The sequence below is a fragment of the Stegodyphus dumicola genome, chromosome X1 (assembly GCF_044657685.1).
Source record: "Stegodyphus dumicola isolate Sdum_Otavi_A_Nest chromosome X1, ASM4465768v1".
Lineage (NCBI taxonomy): Eukaryota > Metazoa > Arthropoda > Arachnida > Araneae > Eresidae > Stegodyphus > Stegodyphus dumicola.
In genome coordinates, this window is record NC_140780.1 from 179,997,744 (window position 1) to 180,020,960 (window position 23,217).

A 23,217-nucleotide genomic window follows, 5' to 3' on the forward strand; every position below is an offset into this window, starting at 1 on the left:
GAATGGCAATACAGGAGAAGAAAACATTTTTAATTTCCCGCGCGTGAGACTGTGTATTGGAAATTTTAAAGATATGCTCATTTTAAAATTATTTTGCAATATTGCGATATTGCTGTTGAACTAAATTTTATGGTTTAAGTGCGAATAACAAGATAATTAATAAATAAAGGTAACACACAGAAAGTTAAAAAATATAGAAAGCTCTTCGATAATTTCAACCATCGCAAGAATAAAACTCACTGTAAAAAAAAAAAAAAAAATCCAAATAATTTTATTATACAAAAACACTTGAATGAAATAATAATTTTTAGTCTCTCGGATTTTTTTTTTTTTTTTTTTTTTAATTACAGGTTTTTTTTTTTCCTAATGAAAATCTCTATTTTAAAGAAACTTGTCTTTTGTAATTTTATATTAATGGACTGTTCTGAAGAAAATTAAACTAAAACTGCATAAAATCACAGGTTAATCGTTACATCACCACAGATGCCTGGAAGGAAGTGTAAATTACGGGTAGGAAACTTTGCTAAGCAGTGTTTAATATAACGGCCTGTGACAGTCTATAAGAAACAGTCTACGTACATTTCCTTTCACCATTATTTTATTCTGAGTATTACTTGCTATTAATCAAACCTTTTGGACAAAAATTACAAAAAAGAGTTTAATATGGAGAACAAGCATTATGGAATAGTATGTTTACATCAACTAAGTAATAAACTTCAAGCAAATGTCATAAAAAATCCTGGAAAATACTTTTGGATTATGGAGCTTAAAGTAGTACTGCATATATAAACTATTAGTGAAAATTATTTAGTCCGGAGCATAAAAGTAGCACATACATAACTCAGTATTGATGGTATGAATTTGTAAATCAAACAAATCTGTTCTTTCAACTCTCAAATCATTCAAAAATATGCATATACAGTTTCTGAAATTAAGCAAAAATAATCATTATAAAACGTGCAGCAAAAGGAAGAAAAAAGTTGAATATGAGTTCCTGACAAACTGCGTCAATCATATTTGCATCGAAGTATAAAATGAGCCTATAAGAAAGATGAAGTTTATCATTAAAGGTATAACGAAACATTTTCTTAACAGAATGAAAATTTTGTATTAACAAAATAAAAAGAATATAAATTTCGCTTTCTAAAAATTCAGTACATACATAAATAATAATAAAGGGAACATATTTGGTTTGGTTTATTTAATTATGGTAAAGCACACTAGGTCTATCTGCCTAAGGGGAGGGATGCCTTCGTGGAGAACTTCCTAAGGGAAATTGACTCGTATACACGTTACACATGGGGAAAACCACGAAAACGCCCATGCAGCCAGCCCTTTCGCGGGATTCGAACCTCGGACCGAACTACCAGTATTCAGCGGGCCGCTGGTGGGCCCCGAAAAAAAAATATCCAATTTTATGTTTATTTTCCATCTGAAATCTAAAGTTTGCTAGCTGCAAGACATTTTTATTGGTTGCGATTTATTTTTCAAATATATTGATGAGCTAAATATTATCTTTTCAAACTGAGATTATATATTATAAGTTCATATATAAATGTATTCCTAAGCTAAGTGATTTTTTTAGTGCAAAATTTGTAACTGAGTTTATTTATTTTTTGACCAGTACGAATTAAAATTAATAAAACCTGTACCTTCAAATCTTTGAATAAGATTTATGTCACATTGTAATTTAATTTAGTTGTAAATTAATTTATAGAATTCCTGGTACGTTACTTATGCTCGCTTTTAATGGTAATGAAAATAATAAAAATGCAGTATTTAAATAACTTATATCTTGAAATCTTTGTAACAGCGCATTTGCCCTCCCCAAAAAGCATGATTGAAATGTACATACGGGTCACACAAAATTGTTCCAGAGACCGCCTTTGGCCCGCAGTTTTAGACCACTTTCTTATGCAGGGTATTTCAACACAGTAGTTACAAGCTTCAAGAGAGATAGAATACACTCAGACGATGGAAAATCACATAGCAATGCATGGTCTTGACGCTGTAGTAGCAACACAAAACATATAAAAGGAAGGACACGCACAGGGTGAAAAAATATGTTTATTATACTTAGTATAGCAGATACCAAGAAATAAGAACAAAAACAGACAACAATCTTCATCAAAGAAAGTGTTCGAAATTACGACCTCGGGGCGTGACGCAGGCCTCACATCACCAGCACATGAAATACTTGATGTTCTTGAAAGCAGCGGGTGTTCCGGTGTCTTGACATACCCCCAGAGGACGTAGTCAATGCAACTGAAATCTGGCGATCTTGCTGGCCAATACACCGGACTACCCCTACTACAATGCTAGGAAAACGCTTTCGACCATGCATTGCTGTGTGATTTTTCCTCGTCTAGGTGTACTCTATCTCTCCGAAAGTTTGTAATCACTGAGATAAAACACCCAGTATAACACAGAAAATCTCGTTTATGAATTTCCAAATAATACTTCTGGAGTGTTGTATGTCAGATTTGCTTATTTTGAAAGAAAATGAAGAAAGATCTTCTTGAGTGATAAGATTTCTTAAGTTAGAAGGAGCTAAAAGCTAAGATTATGTTAACAACAAAAATAAAATTTATTACCTTACTATTGCTTTATAAAAACGTCTTTAACAATGCATTTTGATGATTTCCAAGTTTTACTCCAATATGCCGGATTTAATTTTAAAACGAAACAGTGTAAACTATTATTTAATTGGGCACTTTAATTGAGTTATATAAAAGATAGGTTGAGATTAACTATGGAATCTGATGTCGGTCAAATGGCTGTCATGTTCATGATGGCATATCCCGACATTTGTAATGAAATTTTCGAAGATCTTTTCCAAGTCATTCTCTCAATTTCAGCAATAAAGGATGGTTGGATTTCGGTTTTCACTTTAGAAGTTGTTTATCATTTATTGGCATAGACCTTGGGCTTTACAAAATTCCAAAGGAAAAAAACTGCACGGTGTCAAGTTGCAAGACCACATACGGCCAGGGAAATGGCTTAACAAATCAATGGTTTTCTCTTGCTTGTGGCCCAAAGATGTTGAAGCCACATTTCTTCGATGTCCATAACGTCCAACCGATCCCACGAAAAGTTCGATATCGTACTGCATTTACAGTTAAAGCTTGATAAGACTTATTTTATTGTGTTTTAACAAAAACAGTACAGTTGTTTTTTTGTTTATGTTTAACAAAAAGCAAAAACAGTTTTTTTAATAGAGATCCATTTTTAGTAACCTTAATGATTAAACATAACAAATGTCAAACATCAGAGATGCCAACTTAAATATAAAAAAAATGAGAAATTTAGACCCGACGGACCCGATGGTCGTAATAATTTAACCATGGCAGCACGTTTATGAAATTTACTGGAAACATTCCTTAAAAATAAAACTTCATATTTCCCGACATACTCTGAACACTACCTTGATGTGATTTTTCTTTATAATTTACATGAATTAGATTCTAAACATTTTAAATCAATCTTCATCTATGCATAAAAAAAAAAAAAAAAAAAAAAAAAAAAAAAAAAAAAAAAATTACCTCGCAGATCGAGATTCGTAAATGGCATGACACGTACAGGACATCCATCTTTATCAGGGCCGATGTATCCTCTTGGGTAATATTTATCAATCAGCTAAGAAGAAATTTTGATCAAGTTAGAAAATACATAAAACAGAAAACCGAACTAGTAATTATTTTAATCATAAGTAATTATTTTTTTTTAAATATTCTCACATATAACAAAGTAAAAAAATATTGCGCTTGTATCTCAGGCCAGATGCTTAAATTTCAGTGGATTGTTGGATTATTCCCTCTTTTCCCCTTCTTACGAGACCTGCGATCAAAAGTTGTACAGATTTAGTATGATATATAATTCTTGCAGTGATTTCTTACAAAAAGTTTTAAAAATACTGACTTTGACAAATAATTTTCAATATTTTTATCTATCACAAATAAAGATTATCACAGTTAAACTTACCAGCCAGTAATTTTTGTTGAGTTTTACGAATTAAGTTATTACCAATTTATTTGCATAGCAAACAAGTTATGGTTAATAAAGTTTTGTGTTAGTTTTAACTTGAATCTTATAAGGTATTTTCTCCCTCCTTTTCGCATCCCTTCGACGCTAAAATCTAATCTTGTGTCTTAGTATTTAAGCAGCAACCGAAGCATTAGGTATAACGCCTAAGGCCAGCCATAAGTTTGAGAACAAGAAATTTCCGCTTAGTTTTAAACCCTTAGAAGTTAAAATTTGAAATATTTGATTAAGGTCTGCTTTTTGAACCATACTATTTTCAGTCGATAAAAACTGCAAGGAAACAGAAGATCATTTGCTTTATTAGATCTTAAAAATAAATTTTAATATATTTTACTCTAAGGAAGCTTATTTTTCTGTCATTAAAAGAGTAAAACCTTTTCTTATACTAACTCTCATATAAAGTATCAAATTTTGCAGTGCTACTTTACTTGCAAGAGCTTAACAAATTTTGATAATAGCTGGATTGCGAGAAATCAAACTTGATCGAAATTTAATTTTGTCCGCTAACTTTTTGCAATCAGTATCTGTTTATTCGTCTGGCAAAACTAGTTTTCTGAACTTTGCGGTTATTTAATTCATTTTTGCCTTCAAATCTTTCAAAATTAAGTCCAGCGCTGAGTTTTGGAACATGCATAGTGCACCGAAGAATGTTGAAAATGGGACTGTATAGCCGCAAGGTCCTTCGAATGGCAGTGCTTATATATCAAAGGCAGCGAATAACATATACACTGGGCATGCATTCACACTGCCTGACGTCTCAAGAATTGTTAGCAGAACATGAGGACGAGTTCCAAACCTCCGATAACATCAACAAGTAATATGAGGATGATGATTCGGTAAAACTATCGAAACTAGTCCTCTGAAAATATTGCAAATATAACGCTGATTTCTGTTGTTTGACTTCTAAATTAACATCTATAAGTTCTGTTTCTATAGTACTTGGAGGACATACATCATTCTGCCAAGTATACACGAAAAATATAATTTGGCACATGCACAGTTCATACTGACCTCAGGAGGTTTATAATCAGTCAGAATAGTATCAGCTCCTATTGCCTTCCGAAACATCAGATTCTAGACGAAGAAAATAAAAAAAAATTGTACGAATAGAAATATTTTTTAATAAAAATCTTAAATTCTGTAAGCAAAGCGAGCAAAAAAATGCATAAATTCCAATATTTTGTTTCATGTTCCGACGTAAAGAGAAGACTTCGTTTACTATATGTAATAACGTAAGATTTTATACATAAATGTAACATTATTTGTCAAATCATCTTATCTCTTTAAAATACTTAAGGCTGTCTCACAGTCAGTGAGACAAAAGCTTAGCTTTTGTGTGAGTTCTTTAAACATTAAACTTATTTAATTTATATGAAAACATTAAACGTCTTTAAACATCAAACGTATTTAATTTATATAAAAACTTGAATTCCTTTTAGATTTATAAGAATTAAAGGAAGAACAAATGATTTAATAAAAGTTAAAAGGCTTCGAAAGAAAAAAATTAGTTAAAAATTTCATAGCCTTTCTGAGGAGAAAAATCGTTATAAGTTAATTTCATATTTATTAGGTCCTAAGGCTTCCTTCTGTCGCAAGCACGCAAAACTGCACTTCAGCCGGTTTGAAATTTTAAATAAATACTTTGAAGCCTCTCATGTGAAGTCAGTCCTTTTATTTTTTATAAACCTGAAAAACAAATTAAGCTGAACTTTCAAGAGCTTCCGAAATTAGAAGAAAAGCTCTCAAATTTGTTTTATTGATTTTAGAGCTTGAGTCTCTTAATATAGCATTGATAAGAATAAAATTGTCTTAAAAACTTCAAGATCAAAGAAATCGCCCTCGGTATTTTCTACGAGGATAATGCGTCTCTGTACTCTTCTTTTGCTGCTACGAACTGGTTTTAGTCTCATAATGTTTGCAAAATAACTTTGGCCTATATTCATCTATTATAGATCTTAACGATATGGAAAATTTATGAGAACTATTTCTCAAAAGATATAGGCCCAATATAAGCAGAAATAGCTTTCAAGAAGCTGCTACTTTAGACTGCAGGTAAAAATTAAACCACGTATTTTAAAAATCTGTAAATTCTGTTCTTAACAGAATGTTTGAAGAAATGTTTGAAGAATGTTTTTTTCTTCAAATATTCCCTTAAGTAATTCTATCTTCAAATGAAGATATTCGCAATCAAATAATATATTAGAATTTAATATTTCCCGAATCGGTGTGAAACAGCAAATCTATTAAAAATTAAAATTTTTAAGAATTATTTCAGAAATTTAGCTGAATCAATGAATTTCCTTTTGCTTATTTTCTTCGTTCCTATGTTATTAATGTAAGAGAGATACTGAAATTTTGTTATGTATGGCGAGTAAAATTTAATTTTTTAAAGAATTTGAAAAAACTTTAAATGCACTTTAAATTATATAATATGTTTCATGTTTCTTATACTTAACATAATAAGTCCTGAAGACATAAAATAAATTTTATATTACTGACAAACTACAAGTTGGAACTATACTGGAAAAAGCGTTTGTGGTTACTGCTCGAGATAACGTTACTAACTTAATAAGAATGCTGTAATCAAAAGTGTGTATTAGACTAAGATAAATATCAGTATCTGTGCATTAGATTGGTGCAAACTAATAAATGGTGATTTATACATTAGGAACAATCACACTGGCTAGACATCAAAGGTTGTCAACTTAGTAATCCTGTCAAAACATAAGCAATATCTCAACTTCATTATATATTCTGAACAGGCAATTGAAGATACAAAATAGTTGTTAATTTAAATTTTCAAGCATGAAAATTCGGGATTTACCTTTACATGAAAATTCGGGATTTTGGAAAAAAGGAGCTATAAACTTCTTTCAAGCAAAATAATTTTTTCTCCTGAATATATGTGGAAAATGAACATAAAATGAAATTAATTTCAGAGATGCAGCTAAAGGGTAGTAACAGAATACCATAAGTTACATCATAAAAATATGTGTAGTAATATATCATTCGAATTTGAATCATCATCTTTTCTTACAGCAATGAGATTTATACTCATATATTTTTAGAATGAAGTATGAACTTTAAAAAAAGTGGTACAAGATACAGTTTAAATATTGTAAAGGCATCTTTAAAGACTGGAATTTTTACATACATGTAAAATAAAAAATCTGTAAATCATAATATTAGCTTTAATTTTTAATAGCCCCTTAACTGTCTATTTTAATTTAAATATTTACCCTTTTATCCTAAACTACTTGTAACGAATCATTTAAAATTGATTTCAAAATTAATCTTCCTGACGTGAATTTTACATAAAACTAATAATGCAGATATTTACATAGTGTTTTAAATAATAACAAATTCATAAGTTGAAAATCGAAACATAAAATTAATTAATCAAAACAAAGCTTAAACTAAATTCTTTTGATCCGCAATTTTATCTTGGACCCGTTGAATTCTAGCTCTCCCTTTTCTCTTGTCAACTAGCTTGCTGCCTGCTGCTCTAAAATATTCGAAAATATACGATTTCCTTCATCGAAATTAATTGTTCTAAGATGCAGAAAAGGCACAAGTTCCAGAACGAATGCGCATATCGCGTAAATTTGGGCTATGTAATTTAAAATAAGAATGTTCGTCTCACGAATAAAAAAAAATGTTAAATCGACGCGACAGCTAGCATCTTTTTTGCACCAAGCTCTGACACTCCAGAAATCGTGTTCTCTGCTGTGGCAACAACTTTTGAATTATTACACACATAAAGCCATAAAGCATGTGATACATTATTACAGAAACTCCATCAAGACCAACAACAAATTTAATCCTATCTTCATATACAGATACCATTTTAAGACTGCAACTTAAAAACCTTTCAATTGAAATGTTTTTAAGTTAATCAGTTGCAACAGGTCGACTGGTTTTAGAATTGACACCCAGAAATTTAAGATACGCAGAATAAAAGTCATATATTAAAAACTAATGTCCAAAATAGAAAAACCGAACACTAGAGTATGAGGAAAACGTGGTATGGTATAATACAATTATAATTAATGCACCACAGAATCCATTGCACTTATTATATTAAGAAAATCTAACTATTCAGACGTTCACAATTTTTACCGCTGGATCGTTTACACACAAGGCTTTCAACAAATATTTCTCGCAAGTGAAAGGGTAAAAATTTTCATTTATCATGACCCAAAATTCGAATATTAAAAACAATAACACCTGCCTTCAGGTATTAAAACAAAAATAGTTTAAGAGATCCAGAAACAAGTGTCACATTCAAAAGATTGAGCTACAACAAAGAAATGCTGAATTTAAAAAAAAAAAAAAAAAAAAAAAAAAAAAAAAAAAAACATTAACGAAAAGAACGCCACCATTTGAAACAGTAACTTTAAAAAAAAAAAAAAAAAAAAAAAAAAAAAAAAAAAAAAAAAAGCAGCTTAAAAATGCACTAAAATTCTTAACCTCCTATAGCTAAGCAATCAGCTGAATAGTTAGAGACGACCATAGTGGTTAGTGAAGCTGACTACTGTACCGAACATCTCGGCAATCCCAGAGAAGGCACGGATGTTTGTAAGAGTATAATGTCTGGGCAACAAAGGACACTCAAAATATACCAGGAGCCGAAATCCTATCGAGAGTTTGAAAATAGGAAACCCTCGGAACACCTCTTGAGGTGTTCTGTCTTGGAATTCCATTGGGGCGCGGAAGCTTAGCAATTAGGTAAGAACAGAAGATATGTGCCGGCTTTGCTTTTTTTGGTAGAAAATAAATAATTAATAAAACTAAATAATTATTATTAAGCAATAAAGAAAATTCATACTTACATAATCAAAATTAGAAATAGCTGGGATTTGAGATTTTAGTGATAAATATAGGTATCGACTACGACTATGGCGTCCTATTTTCTCACTTTTTTAGTTTAACAAGGATGCCATATTTGGCGATTTATCATAGTCTTTTCTCTTAAACCACACAAAATCATTTTAAATCCAGGTAATGGACAAATACTAAAATGTTTGACGTTAACGTTAAATTTTTAATGTATTTAATTTGAGAGGCAAAGATGTTTTTATACTGTTCAAGAAGCACACAGGAAGGGATAGAGCGTCTGGGCGATGTTGCGCCCGGGAACAGATGTCCCCCCCCCTTTGCCCCATCCTAGCTACGCGACTGGCATTGCCATTGCTTTATCAGTCAACCATCGTTTATAGAGGAAATATAAAATACAAAAAAAGTTATAGCTGGGTACATAATATACATGGCATTAGAAACGTCTTTTATGAACATTTTATCAACTACACTAATTATGAGAAACTATTTAAAAGGTAACTTTAGATAACTTATAAATTATATCAATGTGATATATAATCAAAAATGAAGTATCGATAGAAATTATACAGAAGTTGTCTTAATTATTGATTATAAAATGAAAAAGGCATTAATGTTTGTAAGTGTATAGTGTCGTTAAGGCATGAATGCACTTAAAATAGTGTCCAGCTGAAAGATCTTTCGAGACGTTTGTGAAAGGGGAACAGGAGTTGTAGACCCATGCGTCCAAGCCCCAGGGAGGTTTCCTTCAAAACTCACACGGAGCTGAGCAAAAGCGTACAGTCACCTTATTAGATGCCCAGAGCCTAAGCCAGTGACGGTCATAATCCTTGCCTCTTGGGTACGATAAAGTTCGTGGACTTGATATTGTATTACTGTCAGATAAGTGACAGACAAGTGAGATAAGTCACAACAACAACACTGTTTATTGTCGCACAGTTTATCACAGTTGTATGCACAATACAGTGTGATAAACCTAGACCTAAAGTCGCTTTTATAATTTGACAGAAAAATTAAGAGCCTACTTAATCGGGATTGGAAGTAGCCTTAAAACTGAGAGTTTAGCTGGAAAGATAAAAATCTGTAGCAAGACTGGCATCACCTGTGAGAAATGGAAATTTTCCTAGGCCTCATAGACAGTTCATGCTGTGGTAACATACAGTGACGTAATAAATATAAAGTGATGCGAAACTGGAAAGACTGAATGACAGACATTTCTAACATCAATACTAGGTTATTTAATATAAGTTTTCCTTCTATTTTAAAAGACTGTACAGTTCTGAAGAGGAAAATTATCTCAACGCAATACGCAACTTTTTATTGTATATTTGCGTTGAATGCTTTTAAAAATAATGAAGTTTTCACCAATGAAATATTTAATAACGAACTTAACATTAATAGCATTACTTTCTTGCTTAATTTTTAAGTAGAGAAATTCTTTGTATTTTTATTGTTTATTCAAATAAATCTTTTTATTAATGAATAATTTGTTAAACATAACATTTATGGCGAAATAATACTAGATAATTTATAATTAATAATGAATTATTAATAGTAATTACACAATCATGTTTAACTAGATAATTTATAATTAAAAATGAATTATTAATAGTAATTATACATTCATGTTTATGAAAACTCCAACATCGTGAAAGAGTCAATGAGCTATTTTAATATTTAATAACGAACATTTTATTAATATAGCATTAATTTCTTACTTAAATTTTAAGGAGAGAAATTCTTAATATTTTTATTGTTTATATAAATAATTTTTATTAATCAGTAATACTTTGTTAAATATCATATTTAGGGTAAAATAATACTGAATAATTTATAATTAATAATGAATTATTAACAATAATTACACAGTCGTGTTTATGAAAACTGCAACGTCGTGAAAGAGTCAGCCTAGTGAATGAACGGGAAATATAAAATAGGTTTGATATGCAAATGATTAGAAATGCAGAGCGAATGCGCTTACTTGGGCTTAGCAGCGTCCCATGAACAGTCGTGTGGGGCGTATAAAAGTAAACGTTATGTGGAACAGTACAAAACAAAAATAGTGTATAATTGACAATTCAAAACTATCCCGTAGAAGTAATTACATATCTTCGAAGTCAAAGGGCACCATATAAGCAAATTACACTGTTGGAATGGGAATGAATTATCTATCTGCATAAAGAAGATTTTCGTACGGCACCTGTCTCTCGTCGCACTGACGAGAGACAAGTGACGAAATTGACGAGAGACAGGCACTGACGAGAGACAGGTGACGAGAGACAGGTGTCGTATTCCCTATAAATGTGAAAATAATTGTGAATGTAAGAAATGTGATAGTAATACGAATATGAAAAAACAGCGGATTGAAGAGAAACCGTATACGTTTAAATTCCAACAATGAAATACGAAATCTGGTAACACCATGAGATGATAGACATATCACTCGAATTGCGGTATCGGGCGTGCAGCTTTCTTCTTAAACGTAGTACTTGAGCAGTTCTAAAGGACTTGTATACTTGTGTATATTCTAAAGGTAAATCCTGTTTGCTTCTAGGATTTCGATGGCATCTGGTGCTCAGAGAGCTTCGCATAAACATTTCTAGGGTAGAAATTGAAATCATACCCTTCCGTTAGTCATACCGTTCCTGTTGAGGATATTCTAAAAACTGACATCTGATCATTTTCCACCCGAAATTCCTGTCGTATTCCCACCGCTTCTTCCCATAACTACTCATTCGCAAAAATGTCATCGACTGGCATCGACATGTATGGGATATGATCTCTCGGCTTCTGATCCATTGTTTTTCTCCGGTAGATAATTTCAATGAACTCTGGATTTGGATCGAAGTAGCCTGGCAATTAGTACTACAGGGACACAGAGCATTTTTGATTTACCATGATAAAAAAGAAGCTCTTATTGCCTCTCATAAAGGCTTCTTGAAATACATATTTTGTATGAGCAATGTTGTTAAATTGGTTCGATACTTATATCTTTTATTTGTATTTTCATTTATGATACGTGGCACAATTTTTTCCCAGTCGGAAAACTCCTTCATGGCATTGCATTTTATGAATATATATAAATTATTCAATATTAATCTGAAGATAAGTTTAAAGGTAAAATCTGGCAGTGCTTAGAGAGCCAGATTCCTTAAGTCTCTTTACTTACACTATCTTTGTATGTATATATGAGGTGTTAAGTGTTCCCTGGCTAAGACTTGAATTTGCTGTGAGATAAAAGCTGCTTCTTTTTATATTTACTTATAATGCCATGTACTTGTACTTATAATAACATGAAAAATATAAGTTATAATGCTTACAACTTGATGAGTAAAATAAATAGAAAAATGGAAACAATATAACAGGAAAAAAAATCAGTAACTTCCTAGCAAAACTTAATTTAGAAAATGTGCCTTTTATACTGCATTATTGTAGCATCTAGTACCGTTTCAAGGAAGCTAAACCTAAAAGCATCTTATTTATTATTAAAGAAAATTAGTTCTTGTGAAGAGAGGCAACACTGAGTTTGCATATAGCGATTAAATTATGTGCAGTACATCTCGGGCAGAATGCTACCCTAGGAACAAGTACGTAATTTTTTATTAGACTCAGTTGTCACCTAAAGTAAAAATTGTGCAATTTCCACATAAGAAAGCTTCGATTAGAAGTTTTAGATAAGAAATAGATTAGATAAGAAAGTTTCGAACCTGTAATGTTCAATTCCTTAATGCTTTTGATGAAATTCTTTTTAAATGTAAAAGGACTTGTACTGATACTTAAGCTCTTAATATAAAAAAGTTCCTTCATTATAGTTAACAATACAAAGTATAGGGTGCGGCAGCGTTCATAGCGTAATTTCATTTGCGTAGCACAATGACGTACTGCATGAATGCGTGCCAGCTCGTGCCGCATTCGTGTACTAATGAGTTGCCATTTTGAATGTGACAGTGATATGGATCGTTGGAGTACACAGCATCGTTCCTTTGCTGTTGAAAGTTATTTAAAAAATAACTACTCTGTTATTGCTACTCAGCGTCTATTTCGGCAACATTTCAACTTGGGACGTTATGGGAAAGTTCCAGGTGAATGGACCATTGCGACAGACATTTCCAGGTAGAGTAATTTCCCGTTTTGGTGACATTTCCTAGCCACCTCGCTCACTTGGTCTTTCATGTGCCGACTTTGGGGGCACCTGAAGCAAGAAGTTTTCCGAACACGTTGTGCCACCATTCCTGAGTTGAAGGATCGTCGGCAATGTTGAACTGCCGTCGGCAATGTCCCAGAGAATACGTTACGCCGAATTATGGCAAGCTTCCAATGTCGCCTAGATGAATGTGTTGTGAATAGGGGGCATCATGCTCAAAACGTAATCCACGCAATGGACAATGATTTACACATTATTAAATGGCATACCTTTAATTATTAATTGACATAAGAGGTAACAAATAAATTACAGTTACTGCCTTATGGTGTGCTTTTAATATCTGACTATGAACGCTGCCGCACCCTATATATACAAAGGCATATTAATAGATGTGCAGCCTACAGGCTGAACTAAATCGCCGCCTATGTTATATATCTTACAAAAATAAAAATATGTAATAAAATAAGGAATATGGAAGTTATGAGAGCTTTCATTAGAATCACATAAAATGCAACAAAAAAAATCCTTCCAAGAGAATATAAAAGCTCATATATTGTAACATATTTACATATCATATATATTCAACTAAATAAAAAACACCTTTTCTTTCGCTCGCATTACACTTTTCGTCTGAATTTATTCTCAACGAAAATTTTAATCGCATTTTCAAATGAAATCGAATTAGCACTGTCAAATTTAATTGATAAAAGTGCTAGATAGTTCAGTCTGCTTTCGGACATACTTGAGCGTAAGTATATCCGAAATTAATTTTTTCAAGCTTGAGAACGTTTTAATTCGTTTCAAGCATAAGAACGAACTTTCCGAAGAACAACTGCTTACTGCCATTGAGTTGGAAATTTTTAAACTAATTTTAGTAACTAATTTTAGTGATTTATGAACATAGGTTGATAATCACATAGAACTATGCAAACAAGAAAACCTATTAGCTTTCAACATAGAAAGAATTGCCCCTAATGAAACAGTTTTTCCGAAAAAAAAAATATTCTCTACAGTAACTTGAGGTGGGTAAAAGAAGTTGATGATAAAAAAACAAAATACTACAAAAACTGCGGCAAAACGTAACTTATAATTATGATAATATAATTTTAAAAGGCAGTAATTTGATGTATTTTGGTAGAAAAGGATTAATGTATAAATATGCAAAACATAATTCGAATCAACGCTTTAATTCGTTATCTTTTAACATGAAAAATAAACTAATTTGATGCATTTACTCCGATCTCAAATAATCAATTAAATACGTAATTTGTCTGTATAGACTGTAGGCATTATTTATATTATGGATCACTGTATACTGTACTTTTGAATAGCACATGTAGATTCGAGAAAGATTATTTAAATTTCGAAACTGCGAATGATATTACAGAACAAGGCGGTTGGCGTTGCCTTATGCTGCCGTGTGAGCTCCCCCTCTGCGGTGAATCTCGAAACAATGAGGGACAATATTATATCGATGTGATGTGGGAGACAGGCGACCTACCCGTGCTGTTACAAATTTATATTTTCTTGGGACTTAACATTTTTAAACACAAAATAGTAGATATAAGATGTATTTATTCATATTTATATGTAATCATGTTAATCACATATCCATTAATTTATTTCAAAAGTTTATACAACCTTTTGAAAATATATATTCAAAACTTGTCTCATTATTTTTGAAAATATTCTTTATATTCAAAATCTGCCTCATTATTTTGAAACGTTATAAAGCTGAACTTTCTCGAACGACATAAAAATTGCAATTAGCCCTGTAATGTTGGTTTTTTGTACATTCGTAAGTATCAGTCGTAAGTTTATTTTGCATTAAATACTCCTGTATTGTTCGCTTTTTTAACATATGCAGGTAGTAATAAACATTTTACATAGCTTTACATTTCGTATTTATGACTCATCTGGAAATTTTAGCTAAAACTTAATATTTCCTCTCCCTATAATCCTTGATTTTAAAACAAGATCGGCCAAGAAAGAGAATTTTTTTTGGTATATTTTAAAACAAAAAACAAAACATGCAAATTACAGTAATATAACTTAAAAGCTATTTTATATGCTTTTAGTAATAAGATTATAAAAGTTTTAAATTTGAAATAAAACTTTGATAAGAGAAACATTTAGAAAATATTACACAATGGTATATGTGCGAAAGTGCTTATTTCACTGCGAATTATATTGGGGGGGGGCACACTACAATCTTGTTCTTACGGTCAGGTAACGCCATCTAGAAACAAAGTAAACTAAAACAAATGATACTGGATTGTCAGAAACTAAACTTGAGGAATGAGATAACCGTTTCGCATATGGATAAATCAGTCTGCGCAAGGAAAGAGTTACCTGTATGATGTACGGGAAAAATCACTAGTGGGTTAATAATTAATATTCTACATTAAATTTGTAGTGCATTAAACACTGCTTGAACGTGGATACGAAACAATTAGTCTTTATTATGACGCTATGAATTCATTACAGTATGCATAATTTTTATCACATAAATATATTAGCATAAAGGAAGTGTACATTTCTCATAATAATACGTACGTCTCATAATTATACGTAAAATTAGCATGTACAGATCCTTAAGTATATGCATTGAGAGCAAAATTAAAACAACTCACTTTCCTCATCATAGCTTCAGCTTTGACAGGATTAAATTCTCTGGCTGAAATTATAAACAAAGTTACAATTCCGTTTTACGAAATTCGTTTATCACATAAATTGAAAGTTTACAGATCTTTGATATGAAACTAATTAAAATCAGTTTTATTAAAGATGATGCAGCTGAAAATTATCTTTATAAAGATACGTATAGAAAGTTTTTGTATCTGTATAGGACGTTTGAAATATGTGGCTATAGGCTTTAATTCCTTAAATAATACCCCTATGGATGAATTTTCAGTTTCAATGACCTTTGACTTACAAAAAAAAAAAAAAAAAAAAAAGTTTTAGCACTGCGGATTTATACGACAAAAATGTTTACAGTAAAGCAAAACTTTTAACTTTTAAAATGTTCGTTTTGTTTTAATGGTTTAAGAAATAAAAAGTTCCACACGTTTAAGTATAAATTTCATAGATATATACGCTAATACGAACTTATCGATTTGTATCATTTACCAGCAGCCTACTGGTAAATGATATAAATCAGTAAGTTCCTACTGAAGTCAGTAAGTACCTACAATTAGCTTAAAAGTCGGCTATTGAGTAAAGATCGTAAGTTTAAGCGATTAATGATTTCACAAGTGAGAAAACTGTTTGTTATAAAATTTGAAGCTGGCTCTTAAAATATCTCTGTGAAATTTGCACCTAAAAGTTCGGAAAATTCTTTAACTACTACATATAAAAAGTGAGATTTCATTTTTACTGAGCTCTCCTTCCAGTTCTGAAAATGTTTTCATGAAATTCTCTGTGTTATTTTAACGAATATAGTAAAGGGAAGCGTATATCTAGGAACAATATTAAGAAAACCTTTAAAAAGTCTATAGCCACCTTTTTTGAAAAAAATTGTACATCTAGATCTCCACGTTCTCAACCTTTCAAGTATTAAGGAAAGTATACTCAAATATTCTGCTACACTTTGTTAATTGTGTCACTCCAACATTTTCCTTATTATTTTTAATTCTAGTTTGGTCAATGTTATGAATAAAAGGAAGTCTGTGATCTAAAACCTTTACCTGATTCAATCATGAGACCAAAAATTAAAATAATAGAGTAAACTGTGAGTGACAGATTTACAGAGTAGAGCATCATAAAACTAGAATTCTAATTAAAATGATACAGAACTAAACATTAATAAAAAATGGTTACATTTCTAGCTTTCTTATTTTAATTATTTCTTCTTATTATTAAATTCTGAATGGCAAAATCAAAATTTTAAAAATAAATTACATTGAAGTAACAAATTAGTCTTAAAAGGATGTCTGTCCATTTTCCCCGATTTTTTTAAAACTTTTTGTTGGAAAGCAAATATTTGAAGATATTTCTTCATACTATGAAATAAATAAATATTTCTCATGATAAGCTGCATAAAATCTAAAATGTGTAACATTTTGAACTTAAGTTTTTCCTTCTAGTACTTTCACTTTTCTTTTAAATTATACAAAAATTAAACAGTACAGTTGTATTAAATCTACCTTACTGTATAAAGGGAAGGGCGAGAATTTCAGGCTAAAAACGTTTACTGTCTCAGTAATTAAAGACAAATGAAACTTACCTCTAAGCCACCGCAGATAGTAATAATCATCATAATGAGGTTGATGGACATCTGCTACAGCTTCTTTTAGCTATGAGGGTGAAAAAATATTCTTATCAAGACTTAGGATTATGATTATAATTACAATGTTCCTGGTTAATTCTTAAATGCCACATAAGCAGCGTGAGTCAAATAAATGCCAGGAAGATTTACCCCGTGCCCTATTAGTTTGACCTACTCAGCTTGTCTTGTGTTTGTATGATGTTACATTGTAGATGAATAGAAGCAGATATTTATTATAATTTCTTAACTATGCAGATGACTCACTGGTTATGAAGACTCCCAGTGTGAAATCTGAATTGTAATTGTATTAATTTGAATCTAGACCCGCTTCCCAAGTACGCTTTCCGGAAGGGTACTGTAGTATGGTTAGTTATTTTACGATTGTTAGATGCTTCATAAAACGGCCTTTTTTGCCGCATATTCGCATAGTGAGTATCGGAAGTCATTGAAAATAATGAAGCACTGAAAAAAGCCGTTTTAACCTTTGATGGTCGTCAATGAACTCAGCTCGCATTTCCAGTTATGCACCGCAGTGGAGGCAAAAGAACACAACTCGCATTGCAAATTTATGACTGACAGATATCGCGCGCATATGGGAAGAAAGAATTTCTTAATTTCGCAACCTCCTAGGTGTTAAGAAAAGTCTCTATGCTTCTAAATCAGCACGAAACAGAAAAAGGCAATCATGCCATCAATAGCAAAAGCTATTGCACAGTGCATGGTTTTAACTGGAGAAGGGTGACTGAATATTAATCAGGTGGCTAGAAATATGAATGGCTTTTGATGCATACATTATTATTAAAGCACGCGTGAATTATTGGCTGCTTTGCTCTCTGGATTTATCGCTGTCTGCATTTCTGAGCTCGAAACACTGGTAAGAAACTACTACGAGCTCGAAGATGGCAAAACTTTACAGTGTAAAAATCGTAAAAGCACTCCCTTCTAAAAATTTTTAAACGGTTATCTTCGGTGTTGAAGTTTTTACTGACATTATATTCTGATTATTGGCAGCCATTACTTTTTTAATTTTCTGAACATGGATAGATTATCACTGCTAATCGCTAATGTGACTGTCATGCGCAACAATTGCGCAAGATAATCAAGAATAAGCACCCTGAAATTTTAACCACGGATATCATCTTGCTGAAAAGCAATTTGTGATCCAATATGACTCATGTTAACTGTGGAAATGCTGAGAAAATGAAACAAAAATTCTTAAATAATCTTCCTAGAGGCTGGATTTTTTGCCTTGTAACACCCGCATTTACGATTAGTTCAGGGAGGGCCTGAAAGATCATACTCTTAAGCTGAAAGCTGGGTGCAGGAAGCGACTGCACAGATTTTGAAGAAAAAACCAAGGATCTTCTAAGCAAAAGTTTTTAATGTTATCAACTCGGTCTACTCACATTTGACTCGCAGATACATGTAAAAAACGAAAATGCAGGCATATAATTGAAGCGATCGATTTTTTTGCTCCGCTTTTCAAAGTTCCTATAAGAATCTCTTCAGCAATTCAGACGGACTTTTAATCTACATTGCATGAAATTTTTCATATGGGATATAATAACTATAAAACTTATTTTAAATATTTTTATTATTTTGCTACTTTAATTTTTTTACTATTTCGCTAAAGTTTATATAAATTCAATAATGGTTTTCAATACATTAAGTGTGTACTCTTCCAGTTATTGCATTTTTCAAACATTCTCTGGGATGAAATCCTGCTCATATTCATAAATCTCATAATAAAAAATATTCATTAAACATGTCCTACTTGTTTCCCTTAATTAAACACCAAAGACATTTTCTTTAGGTGATTGATTCATAGAGTAAAGCTTCCTTGAAAAGGCAATATAAATACACATTAAGTATCCCAATGAATTAGAAAATATTTTAGCATTTCTAAAGTAACACGTAAGAGCTAGTAGAGTATATTAACCAAACCATAGAGTACCCACGAGAACTTTGAGTAATTTACTTAAAACATTCAAGTGCTCGGGAAATACAATTCGAGTGCAAAGAGTTAATGCAAACTGCTGTTTTGATTCCGGCGCGTAAATGACACAAAAACGTAATGAGTGCAAGAACTGAAGCAACTGACCAAAACTGCGAGGCTTCTTTAGAGTGAAGTAAGTTGCCCACTATATTTTATAGCTGGCATGTATTGCCCTTAATGAAGTATTATTATCTATTACAATTTAAAAAATGTATTGTATCTATTTAAAAAAATGTAATTATATGATCCGATTAATTATTTATTTTTCGATTTCCTTTCGTGGGAATTTTAATCGTGAGTAATTAAATATAAAAATTGAACTTAAAGTCATTTAAATGCAAAACATATGAGATAAATGCAGAACTTTAGCCCTCCTACAATACATATTGTATTAGCTCTGAAATTTGCATGAACAAAAATTTTAAGTTATTATTATTATTTATGTCCAGTTAAATTCTTTAAACATCAAGTTTTCTCTCCTTCTACGTGTGTTTGTTCAAGATAAAATGGCATTTTTCTTCTTTCTGTATATATCTTTCATGTGTGAATTTGTAAGCTGATTTTGTTTCATGCTGTGTTGTATTTTTCTAACTTTCCTCTGTAAGCCTTATGTAAATGCAATGTGGTGTACAAGGAATGTAAATATTTTTGAAATTAAAAAAAGTTATTTTTTACGGATGAATTCATTTACTTGAAATGCATTTATACAGTCAGTATACCAGGTATAAACTTATAATCTTTTTCTTAACTGTATCCGATTAGAAATTTTCTATCTATAGCTATTTCTTTTTAGGGAAGAAGTGACAAATTTCAGTGTTTTTTTTTTGGGGGGGGTACTTTTGTTGTTTGGAGAATTTTAAATAGTAAACAAGCAGTTTCTCTTTTCTGTCTTCGGCTGCGACAAGATCTCGAGAGAGGAAATAGCACTTTCCTTTGTAACCTATCTAAATCTGTGGAAAAGTTGTTCAATATCTGGAATTCGAATGAATTAGCTGCAAGAAGTTCTAACAATATTTTTTGCATATAAAGTGAATACGAGCCATTTTAACTGAAAGGCTCTTTGCGAAGTCATTCCTAGCTTTTCGGTACCTCCAGTGCCATGCCGTGATGAGCTAACCTTAGTTTTCATTTACAACGAAAAGCAAGGCTACATGTTCATCTTAACGGTCTTTTTCTCCCCCTCCCAATAATCAAATCATCTGTCATGAGACCGACAACCTTCGTCATAATCAAAATACCAACTTACTTTTTTTAACAATGCTACTCGAAGGTTGAATTCTTCTAATTATTAATGTTCGTAAAGAATTTATATTACTGTGGAATATTCTGTTACCGATTTTCACGATTAACTTGACATCACTGCTTACAGAATCGTAACATGTTTGATGCATAAAGGAAGAGAGTCCTGACTATGGAAGAGTAGCAACACATATTTTTTTGTATTTCTTAGTAAATCTCAGTCAAATTTTGGCTAAACGATTGTTATTTTTCGGGTGGCTCTTTGAATTTCTAGAAAACGAATTTCTCGCCATTTTTTAAAAATTTAAAACGCGTTTCTAGTTGTACATTTAGCCTTTTCAGCACTTCACAAAATGTCCAAAACTCGACAATTACTTTTTAAAAAACTTATATATTGCTATTCTCGATTACTTACTAAAAAGAAAGTTACTGCTCGTAGAATTGACAAAAAGAACAAAATAAGGAATAAATATAATATCCACTCGTCCACATAGCTCAACGTTTTCCAAAACTATTTGCTATATTAGAGGTGAAAGATGCATATCTTTCTTTCTAATATATATATATATATATATCAATAACAGAATACTTACCTTCTGTTTCTTCGTATAATTAATCCTATTAATTAAGAACCAAAGCTTAGGTGTAAAAATGCTTTGTTGGATTTCATTCTTCCAAAGAAAAAGCCATCTGAAATAAACCGCTTTTAAAACTGCTTTTTATACTTACTACCATGTAAAAACATTATCAAGAGAAGCGGTTACATAATCATCTTCATTTACGCTAAAAAAATGACTATGCTATGGTACGAAGTTATTTTTAAAGATCTCGTTAAAAACTTTCAATTAAAAAACATTATCTTCAGTTACCAAAAAATATGTGTGGAAAACATATGGAAGGAGATCTTTGTGTTTTTCTTAAGATGTACGAAGCGTTGGGGACAAAAAGTATTAGAAACATGCCTCAAATATTAGTTCCATCTCAAGCGAAGAATACTTCAAAAGCAGGTGAAGATAGATCATGGTAAAAGAAAAATTCTAATTTTAGACAGAAAACATGCTAGAATAGCTCAATATTTTTTATGTGTTCCCAATCTAGTAATGAGTTACAAATGAATGCTCTTAAATAATAAATGCTATTAATAATAGTACTTATATCTATGTTAGCAACAGCTGTTTCGAAAATTTGTGACATTGCTTTTAAAAAATCGCATAAAAAACGAAGTATCAAATTTGATGTCTCAAAGAATAACTTGTAAGAATAATTTTTTAAAAAATATAAGAATTAATTATAAATATGGTTTTAGCTCCATACGATGCTTTACTTAGTCTCACATGATATCTAAAATTTTACTAAAAGTATAAAATATGTGACATTTGTTCTGAATTGGAATTTATTTCAGTGTCGCAGAAAAACAGATCAGCGATGAAGGTGTATCCCACTCTTTTTACTTTCCTTACGTTTTCACAGCCCCTCGATTAACGTTAAATTTTATTTAAGTTCCTGAAGAGAACATTATGAACATTTCAAGAAAATAACCATGTACCACGTACATCGTCATGAGAAAATGAAAAGATGTTGAAAGACACGTGAATTACTTATCACCTAAAGTCACTACAAAATAAAAAAAAACTTTACGCAGCTAAAATGCTGAGTATATTAATTGATGAAATAGAGAAAACTGAAATTTCATGAGGTTAGACATCCCAATCAATAAATGAATTTCTGTTTTAATATGAAATATGGATTTTGCTATAATGTAATACATTATCGTCACAAAATATATTATACGTCTTGACGAATTCTACAATGTGCATAAAAAGCAGACTTAACATTAATAACAAAGTGTCTTTATACAACAATGACAAGAACAATAACAATTCGAAATCCTAAAACGTGTGTCGCAAGACTACGAGTGCACAGTGAGACAAGGTACCTCAAAACTCTGCGTAAAATCGGAGAATGGAATTCTGGAAACACATTTATTAATAATCTCATGCAGTTCAAATCTAGAAGCATAAAATAAAAAATATTTTGTATCCAATAAAATATTCTGCTCCTCAGTGCCTTAATTAAAAACGATAACTCGTACCCGAAATGTCTCTATAATACACTTATAATTATTTTATTTTCACTTAATTCGTCTCTTTGCATTGAAGCCATCAAGTTTATAGTTTATGTATTTATTATGTTTTTAGTTATTTAATATTTTGTAAAAATACTAAGTATTTATGAAAAGCAGTTGTCTCAAACTCAAACTGCCTGAGGCTGAAATGCATGAGCTAAAAAAAGCTGACGGGCCAGAATTTGTTTGTTAATATAATGAAAATTTTTTATCAACAAAATATTTCAACTAAATTTTAAATTCAGTTTATTGACTATTTTAATATATATCAAAATATACACAAATAATAATAGTCTTCACACAAAGAAAAAAATTCAAATTTATATTTATTTTCTATCTGAAATCTGAAGTTTGGTACCTGAAAGACATTTTTGTTGGTTACAATTTATAATTCAAACGTACTGACAGCTATAAATATTAATACTTTAGATTGACATTTATTTAAAATAATTCTAATATGTTTAATTAATTATTAAATAACTTTCTTCAATTTAAACTAAAATTAACCCTATTTTGAAACCTTTCAAAATTCTCAGAGAAAATTTACGGAATGTACCATTTACTTTTTA

At 31.1% G+C, this 23,217-nt stretch overlaps 1 protein-coding gene across 9 annotated transcripts in view; it reads right to left on the reverse strand.

The window, feature by feature from the left end:
• LOC118188601 (SEC14-like protein 2) overlaps positions 1–23,217 on the reverse strand; it is a 171,850-nt gene that overhangs the window by 70,846 nt on the left and 77,787 nt on the right. For 7 of the 9 annotated variants that reach the window (XM_035359083.2, XM_035359088.2, XM_035359086.2 and 4 more), the window contains 4 exons: positions 17,247–17,316; positions 15,655–15,698; positions 5,053–5,115; positions 3,543–3,636 (listed from right to left, as the gene is read on the reverse strand). In XM_035359083.2, the coding sequence (XP_035214974.1) occupies positions 3,543–3,636; positions 5,053–5,115; positions 15,655–15,698; positions 17,247–17,316 (271 nt within the window). Of the gene's footprint in view, positions 1–3,542; positions 3,637–5,052; positions 5,116–15,654; positions 15,699–17,246; positions 17,317–21,116; positions 21,214–23,217 lie in introns of all 9 variants that reach the window. The other 2 variants (XM_035359082.2, XM_035359091.2) reach the window with 2 other exon arrangements.